General features: G+C 43.6%; 1 protein-coding gene across 2 annotated transcripts in view; it reads left to right on the plus strand.

The window, feature by feature from the left end:
• Positions 1-1,080: 1,080 nt before the first annotated feature.
• LOC128645890 (uncharacterized) overlaps positions 1,081-25,172 on the plus strand; it is a 60,092-nt gene continuing 36,000 nt past the window's right edge. The window contains exons 1-3 of one of the 2 annotated variants that reach the window (XM_053699203.1): positions 1,081-2,009; positions 21,507-21,628; positions 21,722-21,903. In XM_053699203.1, coding sequence (XP_053555178.1) covers positions 1,591-2,009; positions 21,507-21,628; positions 21,722-21,816 — 636 coding nt within the window. In that variant the 5' untranslated portion in view covers positions 1,081-1,590 and the 3' untranslated portion in view covers positions 21,817-21,903. Of the gene's footprint in view, positions 2,010-21,506; positions 21,629-21,721; positions 21,904-25,172 lie in introns of those variants that run through there. The other variant, XM_053699204.1, reaches the window with a different exon arrangement.

The following is a 25,172-nucleotide window of genomic DNA, read 5'->3' on the forward strand; positions in this document are numbered from 1 at the left end:
CTAGCCTTTTGTGGGGTAGAAACTAACCAGACATTCTTGCTGAACTTGCACCAGAACTTAACATAATACCCTACAGCAAGACCTGGTGAAATAAGATAACTTTCTCTGGCGACTGCTCGCCTCCTGATTGCCTCTGCATTGCGGAGAGAAAGAAGCGGTCACTTTGCTTTACAGAGCCTCTGGAGAGGGGAACTGAATCACACCGTGCCTGGGCACCTAGTGATCTGAGGGACAGAGACTGTACAGACCCCTATCGGGAGGACAATTTTCTCTCTACCATAAGGCTACACTGTATTGCATTGTATATCACTACTGTCAGTTTTTGCCTCTAATCACGCTTCTTTCCCCTATAAAACAGCTTGGTTTTACTCTCTAGATCACGCAGGAGATTGCAGACTGGGGTGAAGGCGCAAGAAGTGCATATCCCTTCTGCTGACAGGTTTTGATAATATTCTCTCTGTTGCGTACTATTTTGCTCATTGATGGTTAATGTATTCTGTTCGATAATTGCCTTATCTTGTCTTGGTATCTCTATAAGTGGCATCCGCCATTATATTTTGTAACAGCAACGTAACGCCTGCTTTTTAATACCTTACTTCTCCCCTTGACAGTTTATAGGTATATGGATAAATATCTAACCAACACCCCAATGGCGAGTCGTAGTAAAGCCAATGACAGACGCCATAGAGTTGCTAGTGATCAAACCACACAGGGTCATAGTTCTGAAGCCCCACTGGAGGGGGAGCAGGTGGAAACCCACCCTATTGTAAAACAAATCACCCTACTTTTCATGCCTAAAATTGACAACCTACAAAGGGGTGTAGACACCCTTGCAGGTGAACTCAAGCAGTTCTCAACCAGGATGGGGGAGGCGGAGGGTAGAATATCTGATCTGGAAGACTCTAATATCAATACATCGAGTAAAGTAGCACACTTAGAGAAACAAAACACTTCCCTCCAGATGAAAATAAATGATCTAGAAAATAGATTGAGGCGCAATAACGTGCGTCTCCTTGGCCTCCCAGAATCCGTTAAACAACAGGAACTGATTCATTTTATAGAAAACACTTTGCCATCACTGCTGAATGTATCTATTAAAGACCTTATTGGAGGGGTGGAAAGGGAGCACAGAGTAGGACCGGATAGACCTAGTCAGAATCTGGAGCAACCTCGTCCCATAATGATAAAATTCTTGCATTTTCAAACCAAAACTGCCATCTTAAGAGCCTACAGAAAAGTGGACGAGCTGATGTTTGAAAACTCAAGGCTACTACTGTTCCAAGACTTCTCTGCGGACCTAATGAAACGCCGCAGAGAATTCTCACCCCTTTGCTCACAGCTTCATAGGGAGGGTAAACAGGCCTACCTTTTGTACCCCGCTAGGCTCAAACTGGTCACCCCCAGGGGTTCCAGATTCTTCGAGACCCCAGCCGCTGCCCAGGAATTCTTAGACAACTATGAACCCTTAGCGCGCAGCCCCACACACAGCCCTCAGAGACACCTGAGAGGGGAGGAGGGATGTCTGGGAAATTTAGATAAAGCTAATAAATGTTTAGTTAAGGCTAATTTTACCTGACTTAATTTGCCATAATGGTTGATTGGGCTTGGATTCTGAATTTGCCCCAATTATTCATGTTACTACTGGGACCCCCCTTGGGGAAGAGCCGGATGCTCGGCCCACCCCCAGACACAGGGTCCACGTCCGGGGCAGCCCTGAGGGGCTGTGCCGGTTGTGATCTCACAAGGTTTTATTACAAATGTTACGAGTTATTGTTTGAGGCAGCTTCTCTAGGACTGCCTCCTATTTTTGGTGCACTTGATGAAAAGAATAACTGTCATAACATGTCAAGTTTTACTGATCTTATTATAAATGCTGTATTAGATTGGGTTCTGATGACAAATTTGAATTTCCTTACAGCACCGCTGTTTGCAATGTCTGTTCAATGGGGCCTGGCTGGGTCTCGGCATGGTGAAAGGCTGAACCGGGAGCCTCTACACACGCCGCAAAGGTTTGAAACAAAATTTCCTTTTTTTTTTTTTTTTTCTTTTCTTCTTCTCTGTCTCCTTTCTCATCTCTCTCTCGTCCTCACAGTCCTCTTCCTTTTCTCCTTCCGCCCCGCCCCACCTATGTCCGTCTGCGATACCACATATACCTCACCGCCCTTAGACATGAAAATGCCCTTAACACTCCCATCATACCCACTAGATAAGATTTAATTTATATTCCTGGAATATAGGGGGTATCCACTCCCCTATTAAGAGGAAGTCGATCTTAACCCACCTTAGGAAAAAAAGGGCTGAGATTGCATTCTTACAGGAGACTCACCTCTCAGACTTAGAGCATAGCAAATTACAGACTGGCTGGGTGGGAAGAGTTGAGTTTGTCTCATATAAATCAGCTAGTAGAGGATTAGCTATACTGTTCAGTAAACAATTGGAATATGAGATTGTGAATGTGCTTAAAGACCCTGAAGGTAGATACCTGGTAGTGCAGATTAGCATCTACACCCTATGTAACATCTATGCCCCGAACCAAAGAGACAGAAAGTTCTGGGATTCCATCACGACCCTACTCACGCCCTATATGGGTACCCACATCATTTTAGGTGGAGATTTCAATCTAGCTCCCAACCCCCACTGCGATAGACTTAGAGACCCTAACAGATGCGCAGCGAGGAGTCTACCCAAAGCTTCAGATAAATTTGAGAGAGAAATCTTTGAGGGTTTGAGAGGTGCCCTAGACGTCTCTGATGTCTGGCGACAACTCAACCCCGATGGCAGAGACTATACATGCATCTCCAGGGCAACACCCTCCATGTCACGCATTGATCTCTTTATGATTTAAAACTCGGTGATCCCTCAGGTCATAGATACAAAGATAGGTGAAGTCATTGTCTCTGATCATGCTCCTATAGCACTTTTCCTTGACACTGCACCCAAGATGCCCAACAGACGTACCCTACGCTTCCCAAAATATCTGGTGACGTCCCAAGAATTTCAGTCCTACCTAGTCCACTGTTGGGATGACTATAGGACAAACAATGCCCAACACCTAAATACACCAGAACTCTTCTGGGCACGGCTAAAGCCGTTCTTTCAGGCAACATCATTGCTTTTATGGCCCGCAGAAAAAGGCAATGCACAGAGAAGGTCACGGGATTGAGAGATAGGTTGGCAGAGGCCTATCGTGCATATTGCACTACCCCCTCCCACAACACTTACCGCGCTTACACCAGCATCAAACTGGAATATGACTCACTCCTCGCGCACCAGGCCTCCCAAGCACTCATACGGACCCGGGGTAAATATTACCGGTTTGGGGACAAATCGGGAAAACTTTTGGCCACTCTGGTGAAACTAAACACCTCCTCCAAGCATATTGCGGCGATTAAGGTCGGGGACAAGGTCCTGAGGGATCCGGGGGCTATTGCAGAGGCTTTTGCCTCCTACTACTCCTCTCTTTACGCGAGCGAACTCCCTACAGGGAATGAGGCGAGGGATCGCTTTTGGGAGACTATCACTCTCCCAAAACTCTCAGAGGAGCAGTTGGCCACGCTGAATGCCCCTATAACAAGAGAGGAGGTAGAAAGAACCATCATGAGCATGTCAATGCGTAAGGCGCCTGGTCCAGATGGCCTGCCGATTGAATTCTATCGCCTACTCAAGCCGCAAGTGGCCCCCTCCCTTGTGGATCTGTTCACAGCCTACTCCGAAGGAGAGAGGACCCCTTCCCTGGAATTCCTGTCGGCCTCTATCACATTGATACATAAAACGGGTAAGGATGGTTTGCTACCTGAGTCTTATAGGCCGATTTATTTACTGAATTCGGACTATAAGATCCTTACCAAATTATTTGCCGAGAGGCGGAAATTTATTTTGCCCAGTATCATTCATGAAGACCAGACTGGCTTCATGCATGCGCGCTCATTGACGGTTAATGTGCGAAGGGTCTTACAGATTGTCCAACACTTCTGGGCCGGTGCCCGTGGCCACAGGGAAGACAGACCGGAGGCCTTTCTGCTGTCCTTGGACGCGGAAAAGGCCTTCGACCGAGTGGAGTGGGGTCATCTGTTCTACACTATGGCTCAAGCCAACTTCACCGGTCCCTTCCTTAACCTTATCAAAAATCTCTATCAGACACCAATGGCAAATGTGCTAGTGAACAATATATTCTCTCCCAGCCTTCAGTTGCACAGAGGTACTAGGCAGGGGTGCCCTCTGTCACCCCTCCTTTTCAATCTAGCTTTGGAGCCATTAGCCATCAAGCTTCGTCAGGCCTTTCCAGGTATCGATGTCGCGGGTGTCCCGGAGCACTTGGCTCTGTACGCGGATGACATGCTCCTCTTCGTGCAGGACCCCCAAACGCATCTGCCTAATATCCTGCAGACTCTTACTGAATTTGGCCTGTTCTCCGGCTATAAAGTCAATGTGCAAAAATCGGAGATTCTCTGGTTGAACCGCGCGGGGGGGCTCGGAGGCGAGGTACCCCTTCTCAGTAGCCAACCAGGATATTACATACCTGGGTATTAGGATCTCAGCTAACCCCAACAGACTATATGCTAACAACTTGACCCCTATTTGCGCGAAATTGCAGGCTTCAACACACTCCCCCCACGGGCCCTGGGCACCTGGACCGGGACTCTCTTTGTCACTTACTGAGATAACTACTTCTGAAGCTGCCTAGCCTTTTGTGGGGTAGAAACTAACCAGACATTCTTGCTGAACTTGCACCAGAACTTAACATAATACCCTACAGCAAGACCTGGTGAAATAAGATAACTTTCTCTGGCGACTGCTCGCCTCCTGATTGCCTCTGCATTGCGGAGAGAAAGAAGCGGTCACTTTGCTTTACAGAGCCTCTGGAGAGGAGAACTGAATCACACCGTGCCTGGGCACCTAGTGATCTGAGGGACAGAGACTGTGCAGACCCCTATCGGGAGGACAATTTTCTCTCTACCATAAGGCTACACTGTATTGCATTGTATATCACTACTGTCAGTTTTTGCCTCTAATCACGCTTCTTTCCCCTATAAAACAGCTTGGTTTTACTCTCTAGATCACGCAGGAGATTGCAGACTGGGGTGAAGGCGCAAGAAGTGCATATCCCTTCTGCTGACAGGTTTTGATAATATTCTCTCTGTTGCGTACTATTTTGCTCATTGATGGTTAATGTATTCTGTTCGATAATTGCCTTATCTTGTCTTGGTATCTCTATAAGTGGCATCCGCCATTATATTTTGTAACAGCAACGTAACGCCTGCTTTTTAATACCTTACTTCTCCCCTTGACAGTTTATAGGTATATGGATAAATATCTAACCAACACCCCAATGGCGAGTCGTAGTAAAGCCAATGACAGACGCCATAGAGTTGCTAGTGATCAAACCACACAGGGTCATAGTTCTGAAGCCCCACTGGAGGGGGAGCAGGTGGAAACCCACCCTATTGTAAAACAAATCACCCTACTTTTCATGCCTAAAATTGACAACCTACAAAGGGGTGTAGACACCCTTGCAGGTGAACTCAAGCAGTTCTCAACCAGGATGGGGGAGGCGGAGGGTAGAATATCTGATCTGGAAGACTCTAATATCAATACATAGAGTAAAGTAGCACACTTAGAGAAACAAAACACTTCCCTCCAGATGAAAATAAATGATCTAGAAAATAGATCGAGGCGCAATAACGTGCGTCTCCTTGGCCTCCCAGAATCCGTTAAACAACAGGAACTGATTCATTTTATAGAAAACACTTTGCCATCACTGCTGAATGTATCTATTAAAGACCTTATTGGAGGGGTGGAAAGGGAGCACAGAGTAGGACCGGATAGACCTAGTCAGAATCTGGAGCAACCTCGCCCCATAATGATAAAATTCTTGCATTTTCAAACCAAAACTGCCATCTTAAGAGCCTACAGAAAAGTGGACGAGCTGATGTTTGAAAACTCAAGGCTACTACTGTTCCAAGACTTCTCTGCGGACCTAATGAAACGCCGCAGAGAATTCTCACCCCTTTGCTCACAGCTTCATAGGGAGGGTAAACAGGCCTACCTTTTGTACCCCGCTAGGCTCAAACTGGTCACCCCCAGGGGTTCCAGATTCTTCGAGACCCCAGCCGCTGCCCAGGAATTCTTAGACAACTATGAACCCTTAGCGCGCAGCCCCACACACAGCCCTCAGAGACACCTGAGAGGGGAGGAGGGATGTCTGGGAAATTTAGATAAAGCTAATAAATGTTTAGTTAAGGCTAATTTTACCTGACTTAATTTGCCATAATGGTTGATTGGGCTTGGATTCTGAATTTGCCCCAATTATTCATGTTACTACTGGGACCCCCCTTGGGGAAGAGCCGGATGCTCGGCCCACCCCCAGACACAGGGTCCACGTCCGGGGCAGCCCTGAGGGGCTGTGCCGGTTGTGATCTCACAAGGTTTTATTACAAATGTTACGAGTTATTGTTTGAGGCAGCTTCTCTAGGACTGCCTCCTATTTTTGGTGCACTTGATGAAAAGAATAACTGTCATAACATGTCAAGTTTTACTGATCTTATTATAAATGCTGTATTAGATTGGGTTCTGATGACAAATTTGAATTTCCTTACAGCACCGCTGTTTGCAATGTCTGTTCAATGGGGCCTGGCTGGGTCTCGGCATGGTGAAAGGCTGAACCGGGAGCCTCTACACATGCCGCAAAGGTTTGAAACAAAATTTCCTTTTTTTTTTTTTTTTCTTTTCTTCTTCTCTGTCTCCTTTCTCATCTCTCTCTCGTCCTCACAGTCCTCTTCCTTTTCTCCTTCCGCCCCGCCCCACCTATGTCCGTCTGCGATACCACATATACCTCACCGCCCTTAGACATGAAAATGCCCTTAACACTCCCATCATACCCACTAGATAAGATTTAATTTATATTCCTGGAATATAGGGGGTATCCACTCCCCTATTAAGAGGAAGTCGATCTTAACCCACCTTAGGAAAAAAAGGGCTGAGATTGCATTCTTACATGAGACTCACCTCTCAGACTTAGAGCATAGCAAATTACAGACTGGCTGGGTGGGAAGAGTTGAGTTTGTCTCATATAAATCAGCTAGTAGAGGATTAGCTATACTGTTCAGTAAACAATTGGAATATGAGATTGTGAATGTGCTTAAAGACCCTGAAGGTAGATACCTGGTAGTGCAGATTAGCATCTACACCCTATGTAACATCTATGCCCCGAACCAAAGAGACAGAAAGTTCTGGGATTCCATCACGACCCTACTCACGCCCTATATGGGTACCCACATCATTTTAGGTGGAGATTTCAATCTAGCTCCCAACCCCCACTGCGATAGACTTAGAGACCCTAACAGATGCGCAGCGAGGAGTCTACCCAAAGCTTCAGATAAATTTGAGAGAGAAATCTTTGAGGGTTTGAGAGGTGCCCTAGACGTCTCTGATGTCTGGCGACAACTCAACCCCAATGGCAGAGACTATACATGCATCTCCAGGGCAACACCCTCCATGTCACGCATTGATCTCTTTATGATTTAAAACTCGGTGATCCCTCAGGTCATAGATACAAAGATAGGTGAAGTCATTGTCTCTGATCATGCTCCTATAGCACTTTTCCTTGACACTGCACCCAAGATGCCCAACAGACGTACCCTACGCTTCCCAAAATATCTGGTGACGTCCCAAGAATTTCAGTCCTACCTAGTCCACTGTTGGGATGACTATAGGACAAACAATGCCCAACACCTAAATACACCAGAACTCTTCTGGGCACGGCTAAAGCCGTTCTTTCAGGCAACATCATTGCTTTTATGGCCCGCAGAAAAAGGCAATGCACAGAGAAGGTCACGGGATTGAGAGATAGGTTGGCAGAGGCCTGTCGTGCATATTGCACTACCCCCTCCCACAACACTTACCGCGCTTACACCAGCATCAAACTGGAATATGACTCACTCCTCGCGCACCAGGCCTCCCAAGCACTCATACGGACCCGGGGTAAATATTACCAGTTTGGGGACAAATCGGGAAAACTTTTGGCCACTCTGGTGAAACTAAACACCTCCTCCAAGCATATTGCGGCGATTAAGGTCGGGGACAAGGTCCTGAGGGATCCGGGGGCTATTGCAGAGGCTTTTGCCTCCTACTACTCCTCTCTTTACGCGAGCGAACTCCCTACAGGGAATGAGGCGAGGGATCGCTTTTGGGAGACTATCACTCTCCCAAAACTCTCAGAGGAGCAGTTGGCCACGCTGAATGCCCCTATAACAAGAGAGGAGGTAGAAAGAACCATCATGAGCATGTCAATGGGTAAGGCGCCTGGTCCAGATGGCCTGCCGATTGAATTCTATCGCCTACTCAAGCCACAAGTGGCCCCCTCCCTTGTGGATCTGTTCACAGCCTACTCCGAAGGAGAGAGGACCCCTTCCCTGGAATTCCTGTCGGCCTCTATCACATTGATACATAAAACGGGTAAGGATGGTTTGCTACCTGAGTCTTATAGGCTGATTTATTTACTGAATACGGACTATAAGATCCTTACCAAATTATTTGCCGAGAGGCGGAAATTTATTTTGCCCAGTATCATTCATGAAGACCAGACTGGCTTCATGCATGCGCGCTCATTGACGGTTAATGTGCGAAGGGTCTTACAGATTGTCCAACACTTCTGGGCCGGTGCCCGTGGCCACAGGGAAGACAGACCGGAGGCCTTTCTGCTGTCCTTGGACGCGGAAAAGGCCTTCGACCGAGTGGAGTGGGGTCATCTGTTCTACACTATGGCTCAAGCCAACTTCACCGGTCCCTTCCTTAACCTTATCAAAAATCTCTATCAGACACCAATGGCAAATGTGCTAGTGAACAATATATTCTCTCCCAGCCTTCAGTTGCACAGAGGTACTAGGCAGGGGTGCCCTCTGTCACCCCTCCTTTTCAATCTAGCTTTGGAGCCATTAGCCATCAAGCTTCGTCAGGCCTTTCCAGGTATCGATGTCGCGGGTGTCCCGGAGCACTTGGCTCTGTACGCGGATGACATGCTCCTCTTCGTGCAGGACCCCCAAACGCATCTGCCTAATATCCTGCAGACTCTTACTGAATTTGGCCTGTTCTCCGGCTATAAAGTCAATGTGCAAAAATCGGAGATTCTCTGGTTGAACCGCGCGGGGGGGCTCGGAGGCGAGGTACCCCTTCTCAGTAGCCAACCAGGATATTACATACCTGGGTATTAGGATCTCAGCTAACCCCAACAGACTATATGCTAACAACTTGACCCCTATTTGCGCGAAATTGCAGGCTTCGATGAACAGCTGGAGATCTCTTCCACTTTCATTATCGGGAAGGGTGGCTCTACTCAAGATGGTGGTGCTCCCCCGATTGCTCTATCCTTTGCTCATGCTTCCCTTACTTTTGAACAAATCCGATATCAAACTCTTAAATACGGCAGCGAGAGCCTTTATCTGGCAGGGGAAGAAATCAAGGATCTCAAGAGACAAGCTTAGCTTGCCCTTTCTCCACGGAGGACTGGCACTCCCAGACTTCCGGCTATACAATTGGGCCGCACTAACCCGACTGGTAGTGGACTGGCAGGTTGGCACTGGACACTTTTGTCGTATAAATCTAGAGCAGGCGGTGTTGGGTGATGTCTCTTTGGCTTACCTTCCACACGTGCCTGACACAAGATCCCTGAGACCCCTGGGTCTTAGCATGCTATACAAAGACCCCTTGAAGGCCTGGTTACTGGCACATAAGTACCTGGGTAAAACTTGTCATGCCTCTCCCTATTTACCTATTAGGAGGAACCCAGACTTTCCGGCAGGCTCTGAGACCCTGCCTTTTCGAGTTTGGGAGGCGCGGGGGCTGTCCTCACTTAAACACCTGCTAGACCCGCTAACAAAAACAATCAAAACATTTGGGGCTTTGCAGAGAGATTACAATATACCAAGAGCTCATTTCTATGCCTACTTACAGGTTCGGCATTATATGGGGGCTTTGATCAGGGACAGTGCAGATTTTTGGGAAGGTTCTCCCTTCCGCCTTTCTCAGACACTATTTGCCATGGGTAGGTTCTCGCTCTCGGAAATTTACCACACACTCCTACACCACCTTTCCACTTGTCATCAGTCTTCGATACAGGCAGGTTGGGTTAGGGAGGGCTTGAAAGAGGTCTCTTGGATAGAAGTGAGAAACAGCTTGGAAAAAACCAGGAAAGCGACTTTGTCAGCTTCGTACAGAGAATCTCAAATACGTTTCTTGCACAGGGCCTACCTCACCCCAAAGGCGCTAGCCAAATGGGTCCCATCCTGCCCGAACAGGTGTACCAAATGCGCATCAGCTAATTCTGGGCTCTTCCATTATATATGGGACTGCCCCCCAATCAGGCAATACTGGGGTAAGATACAATTCTGGTTGAGAAAGCGGCTGCAGATACAAATTGACATACTCCCTGAGACTATAATATTTCTGTTGTGGGATGAGAGACTCCGACAACAGGACTCGATACTAAGCCTAATTATTTTAGTGGCTAGGAAACACTTACTTCAACACTGGATAGCAGACAAAGGACCTTCTTTTAGAGGTTTCAAAAATCTGCTAAAATCACAAATTTTCATAGAACAGATGGATGTGAGACCCGATGTTCAGAATAGATTAGGTGTGTTCCTACGTAAATGGCGCAGACTTATACTCACCTTTGAGCTGGAGGTTCAGAGGCTAATTCTCAGACCGTTTCAGGACTCCGTTACCTTCATGGAGGACACACTTAGGGGGAGATTGGGACCACTTACTCAACTAACGTTTAATGGGGGATATTAAGTCAAATTTCGCAATCTCCCTGTATCCTTACCTCCCTCCCCACTCTTCTCCCCTATTATTGCCACTACATTATCTTCCTCTTCCCCCCCCCCCCTTTTTTTTTTTTTTTTTTTCTCTCCAGCCAGGCCCCAGCACTGCAACGGGCCTGCACAGACAGGTCCGTAACAGATACCTCTGACAGAGGTTTTACCATTTGCACTTGTTAGTTAGGGTTATATTGTTTAGTTAGGTTTACTATTTTGTGTTTTGAAAAGAAAAAGGAAAAAGAAAAGTGTGGGATTAGGACTTATGCACAACTGCTATTCCTGTTTTATGACATATACTGAAATACAACTTTCAACTGTTAACTTATTATTATAGATAATGTGTTTAAACATGAAACTTATATTCTGCTCCCTGACATTGTAGTGAACAACCATTTTCTGTTGTAATATGACATTATCATGGAATCTTGTTTTATTTGTGCATGTTGTCTTCCCTAATAAAAATGATATTTTAAAAAAATATATGGCACAACCTCCTGCTTTTACTGCTGGTGAGATGTTAGTTCTAGTGTACGGAATTAGAGTTATAGTTTACTAAAAGATTATAGGGGTGTTCGTGGGGTCACACAGGACTCCAGAGATAAGACTATAAATGCAATGTTGAGAAGAATGTATCATGTGAGTGTAGTGAAAAGAACACGTAGGCAATGTCTGCACAGATACAGTGACCTTAGATGGAAAGAGACAGCTTATATAAATCTATATAGGATCTTCTAGCTGTGTGTAAGTAACATATAACAGAATAACGCTTCTAATAAATGGCTATTAATCTATAAAGTGTCGTCTTTGTTTTTCATACTGCGTCATGTTTATTTTTACAATCAATTTTATAATATAATATTAATGTAATAGTAAGATTTAAAATTTTGTGTTACAAATGATATATTGATTTTCTTCAAACAGAAATTTTTCTGTGCCTTTTTAAAATAAATAAAATTAATAAATCATGATTGTTAAATTAGTAATACTCAAGTGAAGATCACATTGAATATCAATTACTCATTTTTAAATCTTTGATTTTGTCTGACTGATGTTTTCAGGTATTCCTGTAAACCATTGCTCTTGCCGTTTGATTCTTAGTAATCATTAGGTTTTTTAAGCACAATAGAATTACATTTATTATAATTATCTTTTGTAGATAAGAAGAGATAGGACACATTGGGGACCGAGCCTCCAAGATATTTACGTCCACTTTTAAATTTAATTCTCAGAAATGACAGGTTTTTACCACCTCTACCTCTTATACTAATGGAAGAGACAATGGAGAACAGTTTTTTCTGTAAGACGGCAGTAACAATATACAGTGCCCTCTACTAATATTTGCTCCTTTGGTAAATATGAGCAAAGAAGGCTGTGAAAATTGTTTTTGTTGTTTAACCTTTTGTTAAAAGAATACACAGAAATACTCAGCTCTCATGGATATTAAACAATTAGATGGGCAGAGACTGGGATATTAAACAATTAGATGGGCAGAGACTCACTCTTGCCATCTATCAGCAATCTATATCCCAGGAGTGGAGAACTGGGAAGCGGATTTTCTAAGTCATCAGACTTTTCATCCGGGGGAGTGGGAGCTCCATCCGGAGGTGTTTGCACACTTGATTCATCAATGGGGCACACCAGAATTGGATCTGATGGTATCTCGTCAGAATGCCAAACTTCCTTGTTACGGGTCCAGATCAAGGGATCCTGAAGCAGTACTGATAGATGCTCTAGCAGTACTGTGGTCGTTCAACCTGGCTTATGTGTTTCCTCCTTTTCCTCTCCTGCCTCGTCTGATTGCCAGAATCAAACAGGAGAAGGCTTCAATAATCTTGATAGCGCCTGCGTGGCCACGCAGGACTTGGTATGCAGATCTGGTGGAAATGTCATCTCTGCCACCCTGGAAACTGCCTCTGAGACAGGACCTTCTCATTCAGGGTCCGTTCCAACATCCAAATCTAATTTCTCTGCAACTGACTGCCTGGAGATTGAATGCTTGATTTTATCTAAGCAGGGTTTCTCTGAGTTGGTTATTGACACCTTGATTCAGGCTAGAAAGCCTGTAACTAGGAAACTTTACCATAAGATATGGCGTAAATATCTTTATTGGTGCGAATCCAAAGGCTACTCATGGAGTAAGATCAGGATTCCTAGGATTTTGTCCTTTCTCCAAGAAGGATTGGAGAAGGGGTTATCAGCTAGTTCCTTAAAGGGACAGATTTCTGCTTTGTCAATCTTACTACACAAGCGTCTGGCACATGTTCCAGATATTCAGTCGTTTTGTCAGGCTTTGGTTAGAATTAAGCCTGTGTTTAAACCTGTTGCTCCACCATGGAGTTTGAATTTAGTTCTGAATGTTCTTCAAGGGGTTCCGTTTGAACCCATGCATTCCATAGATATTAAATTTCTATCTTGGAAAGTTCTATTTTTAGTTGCTTTCTCTTCTGCTCGAAGAGTTTCTGAGCTATCTGCATTACAATGCGACTCTCCTTATCTTATCTTTCATTCTGATAAGGTGGTTTTGCGTACCAAACCTGGATTTCTTCCTAAGGTTGTTTCAAATAAGAATATTAATCAAGAAATTGTTGTTCCTTCTCTGTGTCCTAATCCTACTTCTAAGAAGGAGCGTCTGTTACATAACTTGGACGTGGTTCGTGCCTTGAAGTTTTACTTGCAAGCGACCAAGGATTTCCGTCAAACATCTTCTTTGTTTGTTGTCTATTCTGGAAAGCGTAGGGGTCAAAAAGCTATGGCTACCTATCTTTCTCCAACATAGGTGTGTCCGGTTCAACGGCGTCATCCTTACTTGTGGGATATTCTCTTCCCCAACAGGAAATGGCAAAGAGCCCAGCAAAGCTGGTCACATGATCCCTCCTAGGCTCCGCCTACCCCAGTCATTCTCTTTGCCGTTGCACAGGCAACATCTCCACGGAGATGGTTAAGAGTTTTTTGGTGTTTAAATGTAGTTTTTATCCTTCAATCAAGTGTTTGTTATTTTACAATAGTGCTGGTATGTACTATTTACTCTGAAACAGAAAAGAGATGAAGATTTCTGTTTGTAAGAGGAAGATGATTTTAGCAAACGTTACTAAAATCGATGGCTGTTTCCACACAGGACTGTTGAGATGAAGTAACTTCAGTTGGGGGAAACAGTTGGCAGACTTTTCTGCTTGAGGTATGACTGGCCACATTTCTAACAAGACTATGTAATGCTGGAAGGCTGTCATTTCCCCTATGGGGACCGGTAAGCCATTTTCTTAGATTAAGTAAAAGAATAAAGGGCTTCATAAGGGCTTAAAAAACTGGTAGACATTTTTCTGGGCTAAAACGATTACTTTGCTAAGCATATTTGGCAGATTATAACTCTAAATAGTTATTATAATCTTGGGGATTGTTTTAAAAAAACGGCAGGCACTGTATTGGACACCTTTTTCAGATGGGGGCCTTTTCTAGTCATAGGCAGAGCATCATTTTCGCGCCACTAATGCGCAGTTGTTTTTGGAGAGCAAGGCATGCAGATGCATGTGTGAGGAGCTAAGAACCACTGAAAAAGCTTATAGAAGGCGTCATTTGGTATCGTATTCCCCTCTGGGCTTGGTTGGGTCTCAGCAAAGCAGATTCCTGGGACTGTATAGGGGTTAAATGTAAAAATGGCTCCGGTTCCGTTATTTTAAGGGTTAAAGCTTTCAAATTTGGTGTGCAATACTTTTAAGGCTTTAAGACACTGTGGTGAAATTTTGGTGAATTTTGAACAATTCCTTCATACTTTTTCACATATTCAGTAATAAAGTGTGTTCAGTTTAAAATTTAAAGTGACAGTAACGGTTTTATTTTAAAACGTTTTTTGTGCTTTGTTGACAAGTTTAAGCCTGTTTAACATGTCTGAACCATCAGATAAGCGATGTTCTATATGTATGAAAACCAAGGTTTCTCCCCATTTAAATTTATGTGATGATTGTGCCATAGTGTCCAAACAAAGTAGGGACAATGATGCCACAGATAATGATATTGCCCAAGATGATTCCTCAGATGAGGGGAGTAAGCATGATACTGCATCATCCCCTTCTGTGTCTACACCAGTTTTGCCCACACAAGAGGCCCCTAGAACATCTAGTGCGCCAATACTTATTACCATGCAACAATTAACGGCTGTAATGGAAAATTCTATTGCAAACATTTTATCCAAAATGCCTACTTACATACCCTCACACCAATCTGAAGGGGCCAGGAGGGAGGTTTTGTCTGAGGGAGAAATTTCAGATTCAGGAAAAATTTCTCAACAAGCTGAACCTGATGTTGTAACATTTAAATTTAAATTAGAACATCTCCGCGCACTGCTTAAGGAGGTATTATCTACTCTGGATGATTGTGACAATTTGGTCATTCCAGAGAAATAATGTAAGATGGACAAGTTCCTGGAGGTTCCGGTGCCCCCCGATGCTTTTCCTATACCCAAGCGGGTGGCGGACATAGTAAATAAGGAGTGGGAAAGGCCCGGCATACCTTTTGTTCCTCCCCCTATATTTAAAAAATGATTTCCTATAGTCGACCCCAGAAAGGACTTATGGCAGACAGTCCCCAAGGTCGAGGGGGCGGTTTCTACTCTAAACAAACGCACTACTATCCCTATAGAAGATAGTTGTGCTTTCAAAGATCCTATGGATAAAAAATTAGAGGGTTTGCTTAAAAAGATGTTTGTTCAGCAAGGTTACCTTCTACAACCAATTTCATGCATTGTTCCTGTCACTACGGCAGCGTGTTTCTGGTTCGAAGAACTAGAAAAGTCGCTCAATAAAGAATCTTCGTATGAGGAGGTTATGGACAGAGTTCAAGCACTTAAATTGGCTAACTCTTTTATTTTAGATGCCGCTTTGCAATTAGCTAGATTAGCGGCGAAAAATTCAGGGTTTGCTATCGTGGCGCGCAGAGCGCTTTGGCTAAAGTCTTGGTCAGCGGATGTGTCTTCCAAGACAAAATTGCTTAACATCCCTTTCAAGGGTAAAACACTGTTTGGTCCTGATTTGAAAGAGATTATTTCAGACATCACCGGGGGAAAGGGCCACGCCCTCCCTCAGGATAGGTCTTTTAAGGCTAAAAATAAGCCTAATTTTCGTCCCTTTCGCAGAAACGGACCAGCCTCTAATTCTACATCCTCTAAGCAAGAGGGTAATACTTCACAACCCAAACCAGCCTGGAGACCGATGCAAGGCTGGAACAAGGGTAAGCAGGCCAAGAAGCCTGCCACTGCTACCAAAACAGCATGAAGGGATGGCCCCCGATCCGGGACTGGATCTGGTGGGGGGCAGACTTTCTCTCTTTGCTCAGGCTTGGGCAAGAGATGTTCAGGATCCTTGGGCACTAGAAATAGTTTCTCAAGGTTATCTCCTAGAATTCAAGGAACTACCCCCAAGGGGAAGGTTCCACAGGTCTCAATTATCTTCAAACCAAATAAAAAGACAGGCATTCTTACATTGTGTAGAAGACCTGTTAAAGATGGGAGTAATTCATCCAGTTCCAATAGGAGAACAAGGGATGGGGTTTTACTCCAACCTGTTCATAGTTCCCAAAAAAGAGGGAACATTCAGACCAATTTTAGATCTCAAGATCCTAAACAAATTTCTCAGGGTTCCATCGTTCAAAATGGAAACCATTCGAACGATCCTTCCCACCATCCAGGAAGGTCAATTTATGACCACGGTGGATTTAAAGGATGCGTACCTACATATTCCTATCCACAAGGAACATCATCAGTTCCTAAGGTTCGCTTTTCTGGACAAGCATTACCAGTTTGTGGCACTTCCATTCGGATTAGCCACTGCTCCGAGAATTTTCACAAAGGTACTAGGGTCCCTTCTAGCGGTTCTAAGGCCAAGGGGCATTGCAGTAGTACCTTACTTGGACGACATCCTGATTCAAGCGTTGTCTCTGTCAAAAGCAAAGGCTCATACGGACATCGTCCTAGCCTTTCTCAGATCTCACGGATGGAAAGTGAACAAGGAAAAAAGTTCTCTGTCCCCGTCAACAAGAGTTCCCTTCTTGGGAACAATAATAGATTCCTTAGAAATGAGGATTTTTCTGACAGAGGTCAGAAAATCAAAACTTCTAAGCTCTTGTCAAGTACTTCATTCTGTTCCTCGTCCTTCCATAGCGCAGTGCATGGAAGTAATAGGATTGATGGTTGCAGCAATGGACATAGTTCCTTTTGCACGAATTCATCTAAGACCATTACAACTGTGCATGCTCAGACAGTGGAATGGGGATTATACAGACTTGTCTCCGACGATTCAAGTAGATCAAAAGACCAGAGATTCACTCCGTTGGTGGCTGATCCTGGACAACCTGTCACAGGGAATGAGCTTCCGCAGACCAGAGTGGGTCATTGTCACGACCGACGCCAGTCTGGTGGGCTGGGGCGCGGTCTGGGAACCCCTGAAAGCTCAGGGTCTATGGTCTCGGGAAGAATCTCTTCTCCCGATAAACATTCTGGAACTGAGAGCGATATTCAATGCTCTCAAGGCTTGGCCTCAACTAGCAAAGGCCAAATTCATAAGGTTTCAATCAGACAACATGACGACTGTTGCATATATCAACCATCAGGGGGGAACAAGAAGTTCCCTGGCGATGGAGGAAGTGACCAAGATAATTCAATGGGCGGAGGATCACTCCTGCCACTTATCTGCAATCCACATCCCAGGAGTGGAAAATTGGGAAGCGGATTTTCTGAGTCGTCAGACATTCCATCCGGGGGAGTGGGAACTCCATCCGGAAATCTTTGCCCAAATAACTCAATTATGGGGCATTCCAGACATGGATCTGATGGCCTCTCGTCAGAACTTCAAGGTTCCTTGCTACGGGTCCAGATCCAGGGATCCCAAGGCGACTCTAGTAGATGCACTAGTAGCACCTTGGACCTTCAACCTAGCTTATGTATTCCCACCGTTTCCTCTCATTCCCAGGCTGGTAGCCAGGATCAATCAGGAGAGGGCTTCGGTGATCTTGATAGCTCCTGCGTGGCCACGCAGGACTTGGTATGCAGACCTGGTGAATATGTCATCGGCTCCACCATGGAAGCTACCTTTGAGACAGGACCTTCTTGTTCAAGGTCCATTCGAACATCCGAATCTGGTTTCCCTCCAACTGACGGCTTGGAGATTGAACGCTTGATTTTATCAAAGCGTGGGTTTTCAGATTCTGTAATAGATACTCTGATTCAGGCCAGAAAGCCTGTAACTAGAAAGATTTACCATAAAATATGGAAAAAATATATCTGTTGGTGTGAATCTAAAGGATTCCCATGGAATAAGATAAAAATTCCTAAGATTCTATCCTTTCTACAAGAAGGTTTGGAGAAAGGATTATCTGCAAGTTCTCTGAAGGGACAGATCTCTGCTTTATCTGTTTTACTTCACAAATGGCTGGCAGCTGTGCCAGACGTTCAAGCATTTGTTCAGGCTCTGGTTAGAATCAAGCCTGTTTACAGACCTTTGACTCCTCCCTGGAGTCTAAATCTAGTTCTTTCAGTTCTTCAAGGGGTTCCGTTTGAACCCTTACATTCCGTAGATATTAAGTTATTATCTTGGAAGGTTTTGTTTTTGGTTGCAATTTCTTCTGCTAGAAGAGTTTCAGAGTTATCTGCTCTGCAGTGTTCTCCGCTCTATCTGGTGTTCCATGCAGATAAGGTGGTTTTGCGTACTAAACCTGGTTTTCTTCCGAAAGTTGTTTCCAACAAAAATATTAACCAGGAGATAGTTGTACCTTCTTTGTGTCCGAATCCAGCTTCAAAGAAGGAACGTTTGTTACACAATCTGGACGTAGTCCGTGCTCTAAAATTCTATTTAGAGGCTACTAAAGATTTCAGACAAACATCTTCTTTGTTTGTTGTTTATTCTGGTAAAAGGAGAGGTCAAAAAGCAACTTCTACCTCTCTTTCTTTTTGGCTTAAAAGCATTATCCGATTGGCTTATGAGACTGCCGGACGGCAGCCTCCTGAAAGAATCACAGCTCACTCCACTAGGGCTGTGGCTTCCACATGGGCCTTCAAGAACGAGGCTTCTGTTGACCAGATATGTAAGGCAGCGACTTGGTCTTCACTGCACACTTTTGCCAAATTTTACAAATTTGATACTTTTGCTTCTTCGGAGGCTATTTTTGGGAGAAAGGTTTTGCAAGCCGTGGTGCCTTCCATTTAGGTGACCTGATTTGCTCCCTCCCTTCATCCGTGTCCTAAAGCTTTGGTATTGGTTCCCACAAGTAAGGATGACGCCGTGGACCGGACACACCTATGTTGGAGAAAACAGAATTTATGCTTACCTGATAAATTACTTTCTCCAACGGTGTGTCAGGTCCACGGCCCGCCCTGGTTTTTTAATCAGGTCTGATGAATTATTTTCTCTAACTACAGTCACCACGGTATCATATGGTTTCTCCTATGCATATTTCCTCCTGTACGTCGGTCGAATGACTGGGGTAGGCGGAGCCTAGGAGGGATCATGTGACCAGCTTTGCTGGGCTCTTTGCCATTTCCTGTTGGGGAAGAGAATATCCCACAAGTAAGGATGACGCCGTGGACCGGACACACCGTTGGAGAAAGTAATTTATCAGGTAAGCATAAATTCTGTTTTCTTTTTGGCTGAAAAGCATCATCCGTTTGGCATACGAGACTGCTGGACAGCAGCCTCCTGAAAGAATTACAGCTCATTCTACTAGAGCGGTGGCTTCCACATGGGCTTTTAAAAAACGATGCTTCTGTTGAACAGATTTATAAGGCTGCGACTTGGTCTTCCCTTTATACCTTTTCTAAATTTTACAAATTTGATACTTTTGCTTCTTCGGAGGCTATTTTTGGGAGAACAGTTCTTCAAGCAGTGGTGCCTTCCGTTTAGGTATCTGTCTTGTCCCTCCTATTCATCCGTGTCCTGTAGCTTTGGTATTGTATCCCACAAGTAAAGGATGAATCCGTGGACTCATCGTATCTTATAGAAGAAAAGGAAATTTATGCTTACCTGATAAATTGATTTCTTCTATGATACGACGAGTCCACGGCCCGCCCTGTCAATTTAAGACAGATTATATTTTTTGATTTAAAACTTCAGTCACCTCTGAACCTTGTAGTTTCTCCTTTTTCTTCCTATACCTTCGGTCGAATGACTGGGTGGTGGAGTCAAGGGAGGAGCTATATAGACAGCTCTGCTGTGGTGCTCTTTGCCACTTCCTGTTAGCAGGAGGATAATGTCCCAAAAGTAAAGGATGAATCCGTGGACTTGTCGTATCATAGAAGAAATCAATTTATCAGGTAAGCATAAATTTCCTTTTGAAGCATATTCCCATTGATATTTAACTTTTTTTAAGTAAACCTGGGTGACTAGGAACAGGAAATGGTTCAACCACAACTTCCTGTTTCCCATGAGGTATAAATATGAGGTAACACATATTCCAAATGTCCTTAGTCATTCATCACAATGGGTAAGACCAAGGAATATAGCTGTGATGCACAGCAAAAGATGGTTGGGCTTCACAAAATGGGAAGTGGCTATAAGAAAATAGCAAAAGCATTGAAAGTGCCCATTTCCACCACCAGGGCAAAAATTAAGAATTTCCATTCAACTGGAAATGTTATGAATCAACCTGGAAGAGAGCATGTCTATATATTGTCTCAACACACCATGAAGAGGATGGTTTGAGTGGCTAAAATATCTCCAAGATCACAGCTGGAAAAATGCAGGAATTAGTTGCGACTTGTGGTCAGGAAGTCTCCAAAACTACAATCCGACATCATCTCTATTCTCATCCAAAAACAAACTCAAGCGTCTTCAGTTTGCCAGACACTACTGGAACTTCAAAAGGGATCAGGCTCTATGGTCAGATGAAACCAAAATAGAGTTTTTTTAACAATAAGCACCAGGGGTGGGTTTGGCGCACAGAAAGGTAGCCATATGGAAAAGTACTTCATGCCCAATTTTAATTATGGTGGTGGCTCTTTAATGTTTTGGGGCTGTTTTTCTGCCAGAGGACCTGGACATTTTGTTAGGATACATGGCATTAAAGTAATACTTGATTGCCTCTGTCAAAAAGCTTAAAATGGGCCGTGGTTGGATCTTCCAGGAGGACAATGATCCAAGACATACATCAAAATCAACACTAAAAGGTTTACTGACCACAAAATCAAGGTCCTGTCATGGTCATCTAAGTCCCCTGACTTGAGAGCCATAGAAAACCTGTGGGGTGAACTGAAGAGAACAGTTCACCAGTGTCAACCTCAAAATTTGAAGGATGCCAATAATTGTGCCACACATACAGTATATTTAACTTTTTTTTTATATAAACCTGTGTTGTGTTTGACATTATTTGATATCCATGGGAGCAGAGTATTTTTTATATATTTTTTAACAAAAGATCAAAAGGATAAACAATAAAGACAATTTTTCATATCCTTCTTTACTCTTTACTTTACATATTTACCAAGAGTACCAATATTAGTGGGGGGCACTGTAGGCGTAATGCTCTCCAAAGGCACCGACACCCTACCAGGCATCTACACCCTTACATTCTTCAGAGACCTGAAACTACTCTACTCCCTGACAGACATGCCTACCCTTACAGTCTGCCACAACCTAACATTCCTCCAGGTCCTGACAGTTCTCCATGCCCTGACTGTTCTCCACGCTCTGACCGTCCTCCACTTTTTCATAGTTCTCCTGGTCATGGCAGTCCAACCCAGTCTGAAAGTTCCATAATCCCTGGAAGTCCTCCACAATTTGAGAGTTCATCACAGCCTGAAGAACTTTCAAAGTCATCAAGGACACCTTTGGAAGGTATTCTTAAATAGTAATTTGCTTTGAATTTTAAAAATCTTCACTATATATTTTTATTATTATTTTAATATATTTTACCTTTATTTATTTCAGAAACAACTGATATAGAACTAAAGAGAAAATCAAAAAAGAAAAAAGTAAACCAAATACTAAAAGACAAAAAAAAAGCTTTAAAAAAATGTATGTGAAGTTAACAGATTTGAAAGATGCAAATATGTTAAAGTAGTGTTTCTTAAATATCGTATGGTTACTAATTATATCATTTTCTTCTACAAGATACGACGAGGGGATATGTGGGATATGATCCTCCTGCTAACAGGAAGTGGCAAAGAGCACCACAGCAGAGCTGTATATATAGCTCCTCCCTTCCCCTCCACCTCCAGTCATTCTCTTTGCCTGTGTTATACTAGGAAGAGGTAAAGTGAGGTGTTAGTGTTAGTTTCTTCAATCAAGAAGTTTTTTATTTTAAAATGGTACCGGTGTGTACTGTTTCCCTCAGGGGGGTTTGGAAGAAGAATTCTGCCCTGAGGTTGATGATCTTAGCAGCTGTAACTAAGATCCATGTTGGTTACCACAGATCTGAAGGTAATACAGGAAACATCTTCAGTGTGGAGACTGTGTCATGCTGTCTGCAGCATTTGAGGTATGTGCAGCCTTTTATTCTGAAGAGACTTAGTATGTCAGAAGATGGCTGAATATGTATTTCCTTTTAGGGAAGGGGTAAGCAGTAGACCTATTTTCAATGAGGGTGTTACTGAAACCTGTTCATTTTGATTTTCTGTTGACGTTTGGGCAAGGTTTATAATGAGGGCTATGTGCTGCATTTTTTCATTATAAGACATTGGGGTTTTATATGTTTACGGTGGTTAACATTACTGACCGTTACTTGGGGTTTTTATTCCACATGGCTAAGTTTGCTAAACCGCTCCCCATGCGGTTGTTTTGGGGCCTACTCAGTCATCAGTCCTGATGGGCGGGGCCTATTTTTCACGCGCTTAGACGCGCTCTGTATTCTGACTAGAAGGCAGCTGGCTTTAGCTCCGGTGGTGCTTAAACAGAAGTTCTTCCTCTCCGGATTACTGTCAAGTCCTTTCTTAAAAACCTTGGGGGAAGGTAGGCGCCACAGCAGTGCTGTGGCAAGGTGTAGAGAGTATTTTTAGGCTGACTTATTTTATATGGCTATAAATACTGTTTAGCAGTTTATTTTTCCCTCAATAATTAGTGTGCAATAATTTTTGGAAGCATTATTTAGGATAGTGTTAATTTTGGAGTCAAATTAACGTTTATAAGAATTTTTGAAAAAAGAGTTCACTTTTTATTTTTTAAAGGCACAGTACACGTTTTTTTGTAAACGGTTTAAAGCATTTATTAAAGTGTTGAAACGACTTATTAGTCTGTTCAGCATGTCTGATATTGAGGAAACTCAGTGTTCTATGTGTTTAGATGCCATTGTGGAACCCCCTCTTACATTGTGTGCCTCTTGTACTGAAAGGGCCTTACATTGTAAAGCAGTGGAGGCTCCTCTATAGGAGCACTTGAGCACATGAACCCCCTGACGACCCTGACCCCCTGATTAACAAAAAAAAAAAAAAAAAAGAGTGAGAAATAAAAAATAAAAATTTTAAACCTTTATTGCTTATTAAAATAAAAAAATCCTCCAGGCTCCACTGCAGTTTTGAATAAAAAACATTAACATTTTTATTTTTAAATCTTTAGGCTGAAAGTGGAATGGGCTTTTTCCTAATACTTCTATCTATATCACATGCTGTGCAGTGCGATAGATAGAAGTATAGGCAAAATAACTTTCCACTTTAAAACTGCATTGACTGCAGCGCCACCTACAGGCCAACCCATAGCCTTCTTAATCACACAGCTCGTAGTGTGTGAGTGAGAGACAGCTGTCACGTGACACATCGCACACTAAGAGCTGACTGTGTGTGTGGGAGGAGGCAGGGGTGTAACAGTTACACCATAACTATTTGCAGTCAAGGGTCGCCATTGCTGCAACCGGACCGGGCCCATAGTTGCAGACTGGATTGTCATCGTTCTTCTATTGATTTATAAATAATGAAGCCAAGGGTTTGTGACGTGTGGACCTTAACTCTGGTGGGATAACTGAGGGAATATTGGGTAACGGGTTAAATTTAATCCACACCACCTCACTTGCTAACATCCTCTTCCTCCCACTACCCTCTGAAGAACCAGCTAGTGATCTCTGTACCCCCTCGACACCTCTAAACGCTTATCAGTGATTCTTATTATGCAGCTAAAAGACAGTTTATTGAACTCAAATATACAACAAAAAATATAAAGAAACTCCTAAAGAAACAGTTGTGGCAAGTCACAAATAAATTACAATATGTAACTGGCTTTCTCCTGTCCTGTACTGTCACTATCCCATCTCTTATCACTGCTGCTTCCATCTCCTATGTTACTACTGCGTCTCTAGTTCTGGGATTCTGTACTGTGTGTCTGTCCTTGCTGTCTTCCCACCCTGCATGACTATAAAATGAGCCTGAATAATCGGCTAATCATCTTCAAGTAATCAAGCTAATGAGTGGCAGCTGCTATCCTGGTTATGAGATTAGAGCAAGCAGAGATCAGCTCAGGAGCATTACAGCTTGCAATGACCAGGCATATATTAACTTTGTGAGAGGGTGCTATAAAAAAATAATCTAATAAATTGTGAATTAAAAAGTGAAAGCTTCTTTCACAAAAAGAGAATGTTTCAGTTAAGTGCACAATTTTGTTGTTAAATACTTTATACCAGTTCATATATGTGTGTATATATATATATATATATATATATATATATGTCCTTATACTGCCCCAGTGACAGGACTTTTGTACCACTACCCAGTATGTATATATATAAAATAGGCAGAGCCATCTGAGGGGCAGGGCTAGTGCTCCCCCATCTTCAAAAGTCACCAGCCGCCACTGTTGTAAAGAGCATGTTTTAAGTAAAGATAGTGTGTCTAAGGATGATTCTCAGTTTGAAGACAATCAGGATATGCCATCCAATTCTCCCCAAGTGTCACAACCTTTAACGCCCATGCAAGCGACGCCAAGTACATCTAGTGCGTCTTATTCCTTTACTCTGCAGGAGATGGCTGCAGTTATGTCAACCATCCTTACGGAGGTATTATCTAAATTACCAGTGTTACAGGGTAAACGCAGTAGGTCAGGTATTAATGTAAATACTGAATCCTCTGATGATTTATTAGCTATTTCCAATGTACCCTCACAGTGTTCTGAGTTGGGGGTCAGGGAATTGCTGTCTGAGGGAGACATTTCAGACTCGGGGAATGTATTGCCTCAGACAGATTCGGACACTATGTCCTTTAAATTTAAGCTGGAACACTTCCGCCTATTACTTCGGGAGGTTTTAGCGACTCTGGATGATTGTGACCCCATTGTGATACCACCAGAGAAATTGTGTAAAATGGATAAATATCTAGAAGTACCCACTTACACTGATGTTTTTTCCTGTTCCTAAGAGAATTTCGTAAATTATTAAAAAGGAATGGGATAGACCAGGTAT

This window comes from Bombina bombina, chromosome 1 (genome assembly GCF_027579735.1).
Source record: "Bombina bombina isolate aBomBom1 chromosome 1, aBomBom1.pri, whole genome shotgun sequence".
Lineage (NCBI taxonomy): Eukaryota > Metazoa > Chordata > Amphibia > Anura > Bombinatoridae > Bombina > Bombina bombina.